The sequence below is a fragment of the Peromyscus californicus genome, unplaced genomic scaffold, assembly GCF_007827085.1.
Source record: "Peromyscus californicus insignis strain IS unplaced genomic scaffold, ASM782708v3 Scaffold_21__1_contigs__length_65335640, whole genome shotgun sequence".
Taxonomy (NCBI): domain Eukaryota; kingdom Metazoa; phylum Chordata; class Mammalia; order Rodentia; family Cricetidae; genus Peromyscus; species Peromyscus californicus.
This window is the reverse complement of record NW_026294514.1, coordinates 7,768,227-7,782,149: the sequence shown is the minus strand read 5'-3', so window position 1 is coordinate 7,782,149 and position 13,923 is coordinate 7,768,227. Positions and strand designations below refer to the sequence as shown.

General features: G+C 41.7%; 1 protein-coding gene across 1 annotated transcript in view; it reads left to right on the top strand.

Moving 5' to 3' along the window:
• Stk17b (serine/threonine kinase 17b) overlaps nucleotides 1-3,516 on the top strand; it is a 31,796-nt gene extending 28,280 nt beyond the window's left edge. The window contains exon 8 of the mRNA XM_052749445.1: nucleotides 1,106-3,516. Coding sequence (XP_052605405.1) covers nucleotides 1,106-1,388 — 283 coding nt within the window. The 3' untranslated portion in view covers nucleotides 1,389-3,516. The remainder of the gene's footprint in view (nucleotides 1-1,105) is intronic.
• Nucleotides 3,517-13,923: the final 10,407 nt, after the last annotated feature.

The following is a 13,923-nucleotide window of genomic DNA, read 5'->3' as shown; positions in this document are numbered from 1 at the left end:
ATGTAATTGACAATGAAAATGTAAAACCCTAAGTGACACTCCATGACTTCAGAATGCTCTCTTAACTATGTAGAAGGTCACTGAGACACATAGTTTGTGACTGGGCAAGTGTTTGTTTGAGTGACTACTTAATCTAGCTGCATGAGATTTTTATTTGTGAGCTCATTACAACAAGATGGTTTTGCTTAATAAAAGTAAAATGGTGCATTATCAGGTGGGCAAAGAAAGCAGATGACAAAAATGATCATAGAGAAACTGTCTGGAGGAGACAGAATAATTGTACTTTTCACTTCCTTGGAAAGATACTTGAAGGTACAACTGTAGACCAAGGCTCCTCTTGACATTAGGCAGGTTTCCATTACCATAACAAGATAACACAGACCTTCAGCTACAAGGAGGCAAGGCTTCAATCAGGACCTCTCAGTGTGTGCCCCTTGTCTCTGTTGTTTGGGGCTGTGGTGAGATGGAACATGACGGGTGTATGCGGAAGGCAGGTCACGTGATCTCCAGGTTCATCCTCAGTGCTCTAACTGCCTTCAACAAGTTCTGTTTCCTAAAGGTTCCACTACCTTTCAATAATGTCACAGGCTGGTGGCCAAGTCTTTAACATGGGGCCTTTTGGCATTCAGTATCCAGACTGTAATGTGACACTGACAGCTTGGGAACATTTGCCTCAAATGCAAATCTCCTTCATTGATCTGTTAAATGGCAGCAATGGTCCTATTTCTTAAGTTTCTTGTGATTATTCAGTAATATATTGAAGCATGTAAAATAGCCCGGTGGTGGCGCACGCCTTTAATCCCAGCACTCGGGAGGCAGAGCCAGGCGGATCTCTGTGAGTTCGAGGCCAGCCTGGGCTACCAAGTGAGTCCCAGGAAAGGCGCAAAGCTACACAGAGAAACCCTGTCTCGAAAAACCAAAAAAAAAAAAAAAAAAAAAAATAGCCCCTGGCATATGCCTAAGCAGTTAATAAAAGTTAGCTGTATCTGTTCTACTGTTTGGACTTTACGATATGTGCTCCCTTTGTGTTCATTTTAAAACATAGTTGGAAGATGTCCTCAGCTTGCCTCAAGTGCTCACCTTTCCTTTTCTGCTTTCTGCAAAGGAGAAGACCAACAGCAGAATCCTGCCTTTCTCATTCTTGGCTACAGCAGTGGGACTTGGGAAGCTTGGTTCACCCTGAGGAAACTTCAGGGTCCTCTCACATTCAGGATCATCCCCTCAGGTCCTCCGAAGACAAGACCCCCAAGTCCTCCTGTAATGGAAGCTGTGGAGACCGGGAGGACAAGGAGAATATCCCTGAGGACAGCAGCCTGGTTTCTAAAAGATTTCGCTTTGACGACTCCTTGCCCAGCCCCCATGAACTTGTTCCAGATTTGCTGTGTTAGCACCTTTCTGTGACTCATCTGGACTGACTTGGAAATTTGAAATCTTCTCTGGTGTGAGATTGTGTTTTTGGCCTCATATATGATATGTTTATATTACAAATGCACTTTTGCTTAGAAGAACTTAGGGAACAGTTTAAATGCTAGGTTTTTGTTTACCAGCATATCATTTCCTGTCCTGATTGTTTTAGAGAAAATATTTAAATATATGACAAAAATGTAAATTGTGCACATGACTTCACATGCAACTGAAAGAATTCAAGTGCAGTTGAACTTATAAAATGTTTTACATATCAAGAAAAAATGGGTTATATTATGGTTAGTGAAGATTGAACAAAATGAAACATTGGAATATAGTAGGTTCTCCCTAAGGTGAGCCCTACGCTATGACTCTATTGACAAAATTTGTTTGGGGAAATAATGCCAAGTATAAACCACAACATGTACTGAGACATTATTATTAATACTCCACAGACACAATTGAAAATGCTGCCCAGTTACCAGTAACTTGAAGCTATGTAAGATTTCCTTTGTGTGCAGTATGTTCTGTGAGAGGTCCTGTCAACCAGAGCAGAGAGGAAGCAAGGCTGACCCAAGCTGTTTCTCTGCATGTTGAATCAAAGCATGGCATCATTTCTCAACTCAGATGTATTTTCACACTCATCATACATCAGATCTAATAAGGTCTGGAAGATGGATATTCATGGTATGCAAATAAAAGAGGTCCTCCTCATCCTCTAGAATTATTAGAGTAGAGGAGAATTGGATAAAACCAAATGTGTTCTAATTTCAGTCAGTTAGACATATTCATAAAGGGAAATGCTAAGTCCAGGCTGCTTACTTAGTGTAGGGTATCTCCTAAGTCTGAGAATGCAAGCCTGTCATTTAGAGTCCTCCACGAAAGTACCAGAGCATTGGTAGAACTGCTAACACCAGAGTCCTTAGTAGGTAACATAAAGCATAATGGCTTAGGTACTGCTGGAGTTCTTAGGTAAAATTCTTCGTGAGTGAGGAGGCTTGGTATCTTCAGGGTCCGTGTGTGTGTGTGTGTGTGTGTGTGTGTGTGTGTGTATGGTGGTCTTCTGGAAACAACACAAATAAGAGTCTAGTGTTGAGTCAGTGGTCAATAATTACATTCAGTCCTAATGGGAGGAGGCTTGGGGAATGTTCTGGTGATTTCACATTTGTGTCCATCAAAAGGTCTATAATAATGTCATATTAAGATAACTGGTCAAATGAATATTCTACTATATTAAACTCCATTCCCCCCCAAAAAAAATGAAAACTGAAAAGCCTGTGTATTTCCACATTGAAGTGGGTTTAGTCTAATAGCCTGTAAATTGTCGAAATTGTTAATTCTGAATTCTTTAGATAACTCTACACTATTTTAAATGAGCATCGGGTGTTTGTTTGATAAGCATTGCACTCCTTTTATCTTTGTCATTTTTAAAGGAGACGTTGTCCTTTGTATATGTGTGAGCATATATGTATGTGTGCAGGTGTGTGTATACATGTACAGATAGATACAATAGAGCCTCTAAGCAACCTCACATTAGCCATTCTGTGCTTGTGTATTGTGCTCAACTCAGGTGCCAAAGGAGCCCACTCTTATGGATAATAAAGATGCATTCTCTAGGAAGTTGTCTATTGCCCCAGTAAGCTAAACACTGAAGATGCTACATTTAATTCTTGTGTGTCTAAAACTGAGGAGTTGTTGATGAATTAGTGATTGCTTGTGTCTTTTCCACCAGTGTTAATTCAGGTAAAGTCATTAGTTGGTCATTAGGGAAGGCTGTGATTACTTTCCCCAAAGGTGGTGTTTTATTATAAAACTTTAAAAAGTATTATGCCAGACCCCAAAAGTAAACATTTGAAATTTTAGTTTTAAACCACTTGTTTAAAAATCACTTTTTATTGTCTTTCTTTCTCTGAGGAATCCTGAGATAGTTTGGCTGTTCTTCTTAATGGACTACCAAGTTGTAAACTCGCAACACCTTTTCTTGAGATGTTGTTTATTGTAAAACAGTAGCTACTGGTTGTACACAGAATATAAAAACAGTCTTTTCATCAAGGTGAATTTAAATATTTCAAATGTTGAAATGTGGAAATAAATGTCTTTTGAGAGAATTTATTTGAAAGTGCCTTAATTCTTAATCTTCTCCCTGCAAGACCAAAGAACAAGTCTGTCAAGAACAGATGATGTGTCTCATTGCTTGAGTAGGAATCTGGAGAGCCCACCCGAGAACCAACGTCCACAGCTCACACACATCTGAGGATAGCTATTGAAGTGTGATGGTCCATAAGACTCAAGTTGCTGTTTTGGGCAGATCTGGGCGGGTAGGATTTTAGAAGAGGTGGTGCATAGAAGGCAATGATTTGTCATTTTAATTATTTCCCCACTGAGTGTACCCAGTTAACAGTGGAATTAGAACCAGCTCTGCAGTCAGTAAAGAGAGAAGGTGCTTGTCTTAGGAGTCAGCATTTTTCCTGTGGAAAAGGTCAGCTGAAGCAGGTGTGTGGTGACAGAGTGTCACTGTGACACAGCTCCTTCATTTGGGGTGGATTACAGATGGTCCATGGGCTGCAGTTTAACCTTCTACACAGCGTTTGCCAGTCTTGGTACTTTAGAACTGTGTGCTTCCGCTAGCCTGAAATTTAGGATCGATATCCAACTTAGAATCATGTCCTTATTGTTTTGTAAGCGATTATACTTAAGTTTCAAATTATGTTAAAATTATATGACTTCCAATGGGGGGGGAGTGTGGCTGGAGAGTTTCTCCGGGTCCCGTCAAGCCCCCGCAGTCCCGCAGCCCAGTTATAAAATAATCACTCAGACTCTTATATTACTTATAAACTGAATGGCCATGGCAGGCTTCTTGCTATCTGTTCTTATATCTTAAATTAACCCATTTCCATAAATCTATATGCCCAAATCTTGCCACGTGGCTCGTGGCTTACCGGTGTCTTACAACATTCTTCTCACAGTGGCTGGCTTCATCTCTCCGACTCCGCCTTCCTGTTTCCCCAATTCTCCTCTCTGCTAGTCCCACCTATACTTCCTGCCTGGCTACTGGCCAATCAGCGTTTTATTTATCAATCAATCATAGCAACATATATTTACAGCATACAGGACATCCCACGGGGGTGGGGGGTGTCATTACCAATTTATAAATTTACAAAGTTATTTGAGTAATATTGTAAAGCTCACATAAAATTGATTGCCCAGCTATTCTTTCATTGAACAAACATACTGTTTAAAGTATGTAACAAATGTTATGAATATTCTACATTAAAAACCCAAAAGGTTGCTTATTGTCAGCTTAATGGTCCTTGTTGCTAAGAATTGAAAAGTACTTTTATTTATCTGTCTTTCTTTACATTAGCGTTGTGTTGAAAGCATTTGAAAACCTGCTGTTCTCAAAGCCGTCCCTGGAAGGCGTAGCTTTGACATGGGCATCCTTGAGCTCTCTGCCCCGTACAGCTGTGTTTATTTGGTCCTGTCCACTGGAAAAGCCATACAAGTTTGAAAACAAATAGGCCTGTCTCCTAGTAATAATATTCTATAAGATACCAGTGCATGATAGTGCAGTACCCACTGCATGAAAGGTAAGTGTTGGAGGTCTATATCTGTGACTGAGGTGGCATGGACCCCATTATTCATGATGTTAACAGTTACATTCTGTGTAAAGTTTCCACCCTTGCTGAGTTCTGAAGCTTTGCTTCCCAGGAAATGCAAGGGTGTGTTTCTGTAACTTCTGCTTATAACGTTTTTCTTTGGCAGCCAATCTGTATACAACCTCACTTATAAAGACTGTTTAATCTGTATTGCTGGTTCATTAGCTTTGAACTGGCTGGAAATAGTAGTTTATGCCTATAATGCCAGCACTGGAGAGACAGAGGCAGGAAGGGTCTTCTGCACATTCAAAAACAGCCTGGTCTGTAGTGAGTCCCAGACTAGGTGGACCACATAGTGAGACCCTGTCTCATAAAAGCCAAAACAAACAAAAACCTGTGCCTAACATTAATGCTGTACACATGGCTGCAAGGGTGAACTCCTGAATCTTGCATGTCTAACACTAATTCTCTCCACAAGCCACATCACAGTCCTCTAGGTATAGGGACCAGGCACACAGCAAGGCACTTCATCCTTTTAAACTGAAATCAGTGAAAGTCTGTGCTTTTTAAGATACTGTAAGTTCTGTGAAAGGATACTGCTTGACAGTATGAAGTTATCTCAGCTGAGAACAAGTTCTGTCAGGTGCATTTTTCTTTGAGAAATTGTCAAAACAAGATCAAGGCAGAAGCCACAAATTATGTTTCTGGCAATTTTAGACTCAGAGCCTTCTCTAGGAGACATTCCTTATGTGAAGTGTTCTAAACAAAAAGTAGCAGGTGACCAAGACTGTGTGGGCACAGGAGAAAGAAGGCCTCTGCTTCCCTTGGAAAGACCTGCCTTACAGAAATGGAGGGGGCCTAGTTTGGTGGGAAATGCTTTAACTTTAAATGTTTTAGTTATAACCGCCCCCCCTCAAAGAAAATCCATCATGTAAGCTGTCATCTTGATAAAAAGAAATCAAAATGACACTAATGTCAAAGCATCATTGGAAATCTATCCATACTTAGCATCTTCACTCACAAGAGCTTCAGACATGTAAAATGTGGGGTTCAATTCTTAGCACCAACAAAAAAACAAAACAAAACGCAACCCCACCCCATCCCAACCCCACAAAGAACAGAACAACAGAAGCGAAACCTTTAAGGTTGTCAGCACTGAAAAAAATAAGACCAGTTTTCTCAGGAAGTTTCCAGCCAAATCAGAGTAAAGACAGTTTTATTTAAAGTGCACGAAAGGACTTGCAAGCCAGTCTGTCCTGGCACAGGGGCATCCTTCCGATGCCATGGCAACATAGGCAATGGCCCAGGAGCTGGATGCTGGAGGAAGACCATGAGGCCAATCAAAGAGCAGGGAGCCTCCAGGATGCCAACTCGGCTTGGTTTTCCTTTGATTCTGTAAATGCCCACGAAGCACCAGGATTGTTGCTTCTGGAGAAACAAATTTAAGCAAGTAGATGAATAATGAGGTCAACTGTACATGATAAACTATAAACTGTGCTGAGAAAAATGGTGTGTGGAACCTGGCAATTCGGTCTGTGGTAAGAAGAACTTTCCATACGGGGATACTTTGAAATTACATGGCTGGCCTTGCGGTGTTCAGGCTTCATTGTCTTGTCCTGGAACATGAGCAGTTTCAAACTTTTCTTTTTAGCTCAGATTTTCCAACTGGGCCTTAAATGTGTATCATTTGTATCATTTCTGTTGGGTGTAATCTAAGCATTCTCAAATACGACATATATCTAAACAAAATCATGTCTTCTCCCCCTCGGTATCCCCTCCACATTTAGGTCCTTGGCTGTGTCCTTCCTTGGTTACCCACATATCACAACTGGAATCTCTAGGAGTTGATTCTATTTTTGTATTTCCTTATTGCACCCCTTTCAATTAGCCATTAACTTATAATTCATGTCTCCCTACTGCATCTTGTAATCATCTCTTGATTCGTACTGTTCAGACTCCCAACACTGTCTTCTGACCTCCCTGGGCACCTGCACATGAGTTTGCATTCTAGCACATAGACACACTCACAAGGTCACAGAACTAGAAATTTAAAAAATCTTTTACAGGCCAGTTGCTAAATATTGCAGGTTTCATAAGCGAGATGGTTTCTACTATAACTACTAAGCTATCAGTACAAATGCAGCTATCAACAATGTGAACTGTGTTTCCAATAAAATTGCATTTATCTTAATGATAAATGAAAATGACAGAGGAGCATTTAGTCAATCCCAATCTAGATGTTCATTGCAATGATGTTTTACTTAGTCTTCTAGCTCTAATGTGGTTAAGATGTGAGGAGAGGCCAAAAAGAGACAGGGTTGGGGCTGAAGAGATGATTCAGCAGTTAAGAGCAGTTACTGCTCTTGCAGAGAGCCAGAACCCACATCAGGTTTCTCATAGTGGCCTCTAACTCCAGTTTCAGGTGATCCAATGCCCTCTGACTTCTTCAGATACACATGGTGCACATAAACTCACACAGTACACATACATACACATAAATATAATTTTATGAAAGGGCATAGTCATGTCAGCAGCCAAGGAACAAAATGACTCGTCTGTGTTGACTTTGTCCAACAAGTGGACCTCTAGGAGGAAGATGAGCAAACAACCATTGGACCTAACAATTTCAATACAATGGAAAGTTTACAAGGAATCGAAGAGGGAGAATGTAGTGGTATAGGTTATTTTACTGAGAAATCTGGAGGAGAATAGAAGTTGGAAGTGTTTAACCAACGCTACGAGGATGGAGAGGGCTTGAGGAATGTTTATGGGTGAGGGGAGTTTACTTGCTGTAAGCAGCAAATATGTGGGATTGTAAGTTGTTTGGTGATTAAAACGTGCCAGCAAAAATGGTGGCACCGTGATCACAAATGGAGGGGTCAGGCTGGCTAGAACAGTGTTTTCCAGAGGTAGAAACAGCGTAGAGAGGTTAGAGCACGCTGTAACCTGAAGGGTGAAAGGTCAGCAAAATGTGGGCAACAGAAGAATTCTTTTTAAAACATGTTTTGTTATTTCAGACAGTTTTTAAATTTAAATGTATTTTGAACATATTCTTCCCCTCTCCCAAGTCCTTCCAAACCCTCCTCTCCCCCTTCTTACCCACCCAACTTTGTTCTTTCTCAAAAAAACAAAAAGAACAACAAGTCCCCCCAAGCCAAGAAAACAAAATAAAATCACACCCCAAAAGAAAACGAAAAGCAAAACAAAACAAAAAACCACCAAACTGTAAGCAAATAAAAGCACACACACACAACTGTGCACACACACACACAGCCCGTGGAGTCCATTTTGTGTTGGTCCACTGCTCCTGAACATGAGGCCTGTCCTGGAGTGACTCATGGACCACTGGTCACTCTGTTGGAGAAAACTGATTTTCCCTCTCCCAACAGGTGTGACAGTTCAGTTGTTAACCTTTACCCTAGTGGCTAGGTTCTCATGGATTCATGCATTCATTTTATTTTTTTCTTTCATTTTTAAAAAATATGATATAAAACATACTATCACATCTAAAGTGGACCAGACAAACCAACAGAAGGGCCCAGGAATGTTTCAGTGGTGTTATCAAATAGGTGTTAGTCTATCATAAATACTGAACATCTTAGTCTGTGATTCAATGGCTTATTGTGTAGAGTGGGGCTATGCGATCCTCATAGTGCAAATTTATGGTGTCTGCCAGTGTTTTTCCCTTTCATATTCCTTCTGCATTCTAGAGGGGAGGTCACTAATGTCTTCCATTGGAACTTTTATTTGCAAATTTCTGAGCATGTTGAGGGAAAGGATTTTTAAATGTGGAAAAAGAAATGAGAGATATTTGCATTTTAGAGTGAGACCCTGCCAACTTCCCTAATCTAAGTTGAGAAAAATCTCAGGACTTTGTCGACAGTGATCTGTTGGGAGCTTCCAGGGCTAAAGCAGGCCCCAAAGGGTTATGTGGTGTAGCTATACTTTTTTGATTGCGGAACACAAGGCATTAAAAAAAGAGTGTTGATCTAAGAAGTGTCAGTGAGTCATATTGTGCATTCCCTTTAGTGTGGAAAGGCCTTATGAATGGAACTTTGGTATTACAGAAAAAAAAAAAAGGTTCATGCAACCATGTCTAACAACTCAGAAGCCACCAACGTGAGACCACAATGCAAGTCGTTAAAGGTAAACATTGTTCCAAACACTATCAGTTAGCTCCCCTGTCAGCCATAGTCAAGCCCTTTCTCCTTTGCCTCCAACACAGGGACTATTCCAGCTCTTTTGGAATGGAAGATGAACTGGAAATCCATTGGGTGGTTTTTGATTTATTGAGAAAAGCCAGAAATGGTACTGACTGTCGCCGACATCTCACGTGTGGACTATTTCCATCATCCTGTAACTAAGAGAGAAGGGGCCAAGAAACCCTGGAGGTGCTGGTGCTGACAGAATTGGTCCCCTGAAGCCACGGCAGTGACGGAAGCTGCCATCTCTTTGACTTTTCGATTGTGATAGATATAAAGCCCTGTAAATAAAGTTAAACCACTTCCATCGAGGCTTTCTGACATTAGCAGTTGAGAGGACTTTAATTTACACAATCTGTTTCCTGAACTCTTATTCCTCTTAGCGTGGCAGAAGTGTGTGGCACAGCATTCTGCTCCCAAGTGCATTCTGCAAACACACGTTTTCCTGTATGGCTACAGCTGTCTTTCTCAGGCGGCTTTCATTTGCCCCGGGAATCCCCAAGTCAGACATCTAATGCATACTGTGTTTCAATAATTACTTGGACATAGCTAACGTTTCTTTGCATATTATCCATGGGCACTTAACATGGAACATAGTACTCAATGGCAAAGCAATGTGGTTCAACGATATTCAAAATCTAGCTTATCCAAGGGTGGGATTCAAATTGTTTTGAAAGAGCCAAATCATTTCCGTGTGTCCATCAGTTACTTCTCTTGTTGCCATGACAAAATACCAGACAAGCAACGTAAGGGAGGAAGAGTATGTTTTGGCTTTACAGTTCATTTAGGTGGCGGAGGCATGGCAACAGGGGGATGAACCAGCACGGCGTAGTTCAGCCATGGTTAGAAAGTGGAGGTCGGACAGGAAGTGTGGACAGGCTGAGAGCCCTCAAAGACCAACCTCACTTACATCAGCCTTCCAGAACTGCTAGTAGCTTGAGACCCGAGTGTCCAAACACCTGAGCCTCAGGAGAGCCACTGAAACCACATCGTAGGAAAGGAATGTGACGGCAGGCCCTTGACCTGAAAAACACGACTTTCAACCGCTCTCTGTAGCTCTGTGAGCTTCACGTGCGTCTTGGGAATCAGGAGCAGATTCCGGCGGATGTGTTCTGGTTCTCACGCTCCCTTGGTATGCCACAGATGGTTCCTACTGAGAAAGTCATTGTGGTGGAGTTTGCTCAAGACTCAACTTGGCCATGCCTGGGCTTCCAGAACTTTCACTTCCATTGCCTCTCCACCACTAGCGCTGTACTTCTTTGTGGTATTCCCTATAACTCAAAGTGAAGGTCTTTTGATATCTGTGTTCTTGGCAAGCACAGTTTCTGACAACAGAAAACCTCCAATCTTTTCCTCTGTGGTTTTCTTACATATGTGTACATCCTTATGTCCATACATTTCTATCTTCTTAAATGGAACTACATAAGGTTTTCTTAGTAGGAAGTAAATCAATCTTCCAACTTGATGAAGTATAGAACTTCTTCCCCTTAGGATGCATTACTAAAAAAAACAAAAACAAAAACAAACAAACAAACAAACAAAAACATTCACAAACAGCTCCCATGGAGACAAGAAGCATAATCATAGCCAGAATCAAATGAATAACCCCCATGTGTAGGCCTAGGCCAACCTATATTGTAGTCCACCCTTACAATAAGCAAAAAAAAAAAAAAAAAAAAAAAGGAGGGGGATTATTTTATAATTAGTTCAGAGGATTCCACCCTCAGTGGTTCACCACTGGAATTTAAATTTAGTGATTATAATACCCCTTTGAAAGACCAAAGGAAAGATAGATGCTAATTATCCTGATACTTCTAGCCAGATTGTAAAATGAAACCGGGTCACCACACAGTTGCAAGTGGACAATCCGCCCAGGTATGTGGAATGACAAACAAATACTTCCCAAATATATTGGTGGCACTGTAAGACAGAGTCACTGAACAAACAAGACCACAGACTCCGTCCTGTAATGTATACCCCAGCCCTATTCTGTCCTGTAATGTATACCCCAGTCCTGTGCTCTGTAAACCAATAATCACATGTATGCCTATCGGGCCTCTTGATTTTCTGTGGTTTCACCCTTGAAACCCAGGTTATTTTATACCTAGATTTCATAATTTGTCTAACTGAATAAAACTGTTTAAATTGTCTTGCTCCAAGTCAAATTTTACGGGTGAAATATGATAGTTTATTTCTTCCTTTGAAATCAGCTGTTAGCCCAATGTAATTGGAACGTGATTAGGTTTTAAACTGAGATGTGCACAAAAAGGCCTCTGAAGTAAATGAATATTTAAGTAATTGCAGACTAAAGACCATTGAAAACAAGTTTAAAGGGAGAGAAAGCGCCTGGCCGTTTACCGAGAGGCCTTCTTGGCTGCGGTAACCTGTGTGAACATCAACTACTCCTTTCTCTTACAGAACAGCAGCCATCAGCTGTTTGCTCCTTGGATTCGTTCTGGTCCTAATTCATTTAACACTAATGATTAAGCATGGAACACTACAAATGAACCTGTCTCCTTTCTTCCCAGAAGTAGAATGATTCCGCTGGTCAATGGCTGGGACTTGTAGATTACTAAATTTGTTAGAGATTTAATGACTTTGGCTTGGCTCCAGTATTCCTGAACAAACATGGCAAACAACCCCACAATATTGGATCTAAGTAGTCAGGCTCATTTTGAACTCTTCACAGAATGTGTTGTTACGGAATGGGTGTTTGTGTGTCTATGTAGACAGTGCTGCCTGTGGATATATCTGTGTCCGGAGATATGTGTGCTGAAGGACCTTCCGGGAGTCCTGATTACAGTTGGCCCTTTTTTATTTGTATGTTTGTTTTTCCGATATTTGGCTCTTTTATTCATGCTGTTTCATGTACTTTCATGATGAGCAGGCAAATCAAATGCCGTGACCCCTGTGTGCGGGCGAGGAAGCAGATCCCAGACAGTTAGGCACCTGCACCAAGTTCTCTAATTACCATGTGCTGGGACCTGTGTTCAGGTCCCCTGACTTCCAACGCCTGCCTTGCTGCCGTCCTCCCTCCCCACTTCTCTTCCTGCCTGCCTTGGAAGTCTACTCAATGAGTTTTGAAAAGACATCTCTCATGTAGTCTTTGCCCTTTCTTTTTTTTTTGGTTTTTCGAGACAGGGTTTCTCTGTGTAGCTTTGCGCCTTTCCTGGGACTCACTTGGTAGCCCAGGCTGGCCTCGAACTCACAGAGATCCGCCTGGCTCTGCCTCCCGAGTGCTGGGATGTCTTTGCCCTTTCTATCTTACCAAAATAGAACTGAGTTTTCCAGGGACAATTTGAAAACTAGAGAAAGTGACTGGAACCTGATCATTCTTTGAAAATGGATTAAAATTTTAATTTTTGCATGATTAACTGAAACTGTATCACCCAGTCAATGAAATGTATAGTATAGTATTCTAAGCAGCATCTGTTGCAGTACCCAACGTGGTAAGTGCTAAACAGAGATGTGAACAGTTCACTGTACTGTGCCATTTACACTGAACACAAAGAGCTGTTGCACTGAGGACTTGTGTCCATTTACTATTTGCTACACTTGAGTCGGAAATAGGTCAGTGTTGGTCTCTTTAATCTCCATGTCTGAGAAATATCTGATAAGCATAGTTCTCCCTGGCAGACCTACTCCAGGAAGGATGATCAGCATTTGCTCCCAGGCAAGAAATGCCTGACTCATCCAACCAATTGAGAGTCTCCAGAAAGAGGTGAGAGGGAGGAAGCAGAGCAGTGTGGGTGGGGATTGGGTTAACAAGCTTAGCTTTTCCCTCAGGGCCATGAGCTCCTCTTCAAAGAGTTTTAAGGTTGAGTGTGACATAATCATATTTCATGTTTCAAGGGATCTTCATTTGGGTGTGGTGTGGAGGATGGGTTGACAAGGATTAGATCTAAGAGATGCCATCTAGGAACATGGTTCCACATATCCAGGCAAGAGGGTGGGGCCAAGATAAATGGGGGGACTCCAACAAAACCTGAGAGAGTGAACGGATGGAGTCTCCTGATTATTTGGGTGTGCCCCATGGGGGAACATGTCTTATAAAGATCCTGTCCAAGGTTTCATTTTTTAAGTGAATTTGCATGGTTGCCAATTTGGTAACACAGAGACCGTGGATGGAGGAGCAGGTTATCAACAAGACAGTTCAGTTTGCCTTGCGTTGTTGGAATGCTGGTTTTTAAAAAAAGATGGTCTGGTGAGCACGAAAGCATAAATACAGGTGTCATCTGCCACTGCAAGAGATCAAGGCGATGAGCTCAGATTAAGGCAGAAGGAAGCCAGAGCAAAGTGCAAAACATCTTCCACAATTCAGTCCTGCACCTCCTAGACTCTTCCTTAAGATTCCACATGCGAGGAAAGAGATAAGAAAAGATGGAAGGAAGTGACTGGAGGAAGAGTGAAAGGGTGAAGAATCTGTTTTCAGGGAACATCCGCCATTCCTATCCGGAGAGGAAAAGCTACTTTGCTGGGTAGGTGGGCGCACCCTGACATTTAAGGGCTGCTGGTACATCAAGTGTCTCTGCTGCTATCCATGGGACCTTCCCTATCCATGTAAGTCCTAGTATCCAGTTCTTTCTTTGTTACAAAAATCCCTTGCTAGACTAACTGGGATATGCTCATATAAAAGTGGAAGTGACTAAGCGCAAACTATCCCCAGAAACAGGTGAGCTTTCCCCCAAAATGGCCACAGAAACGTTTGCGATCTCTCACGC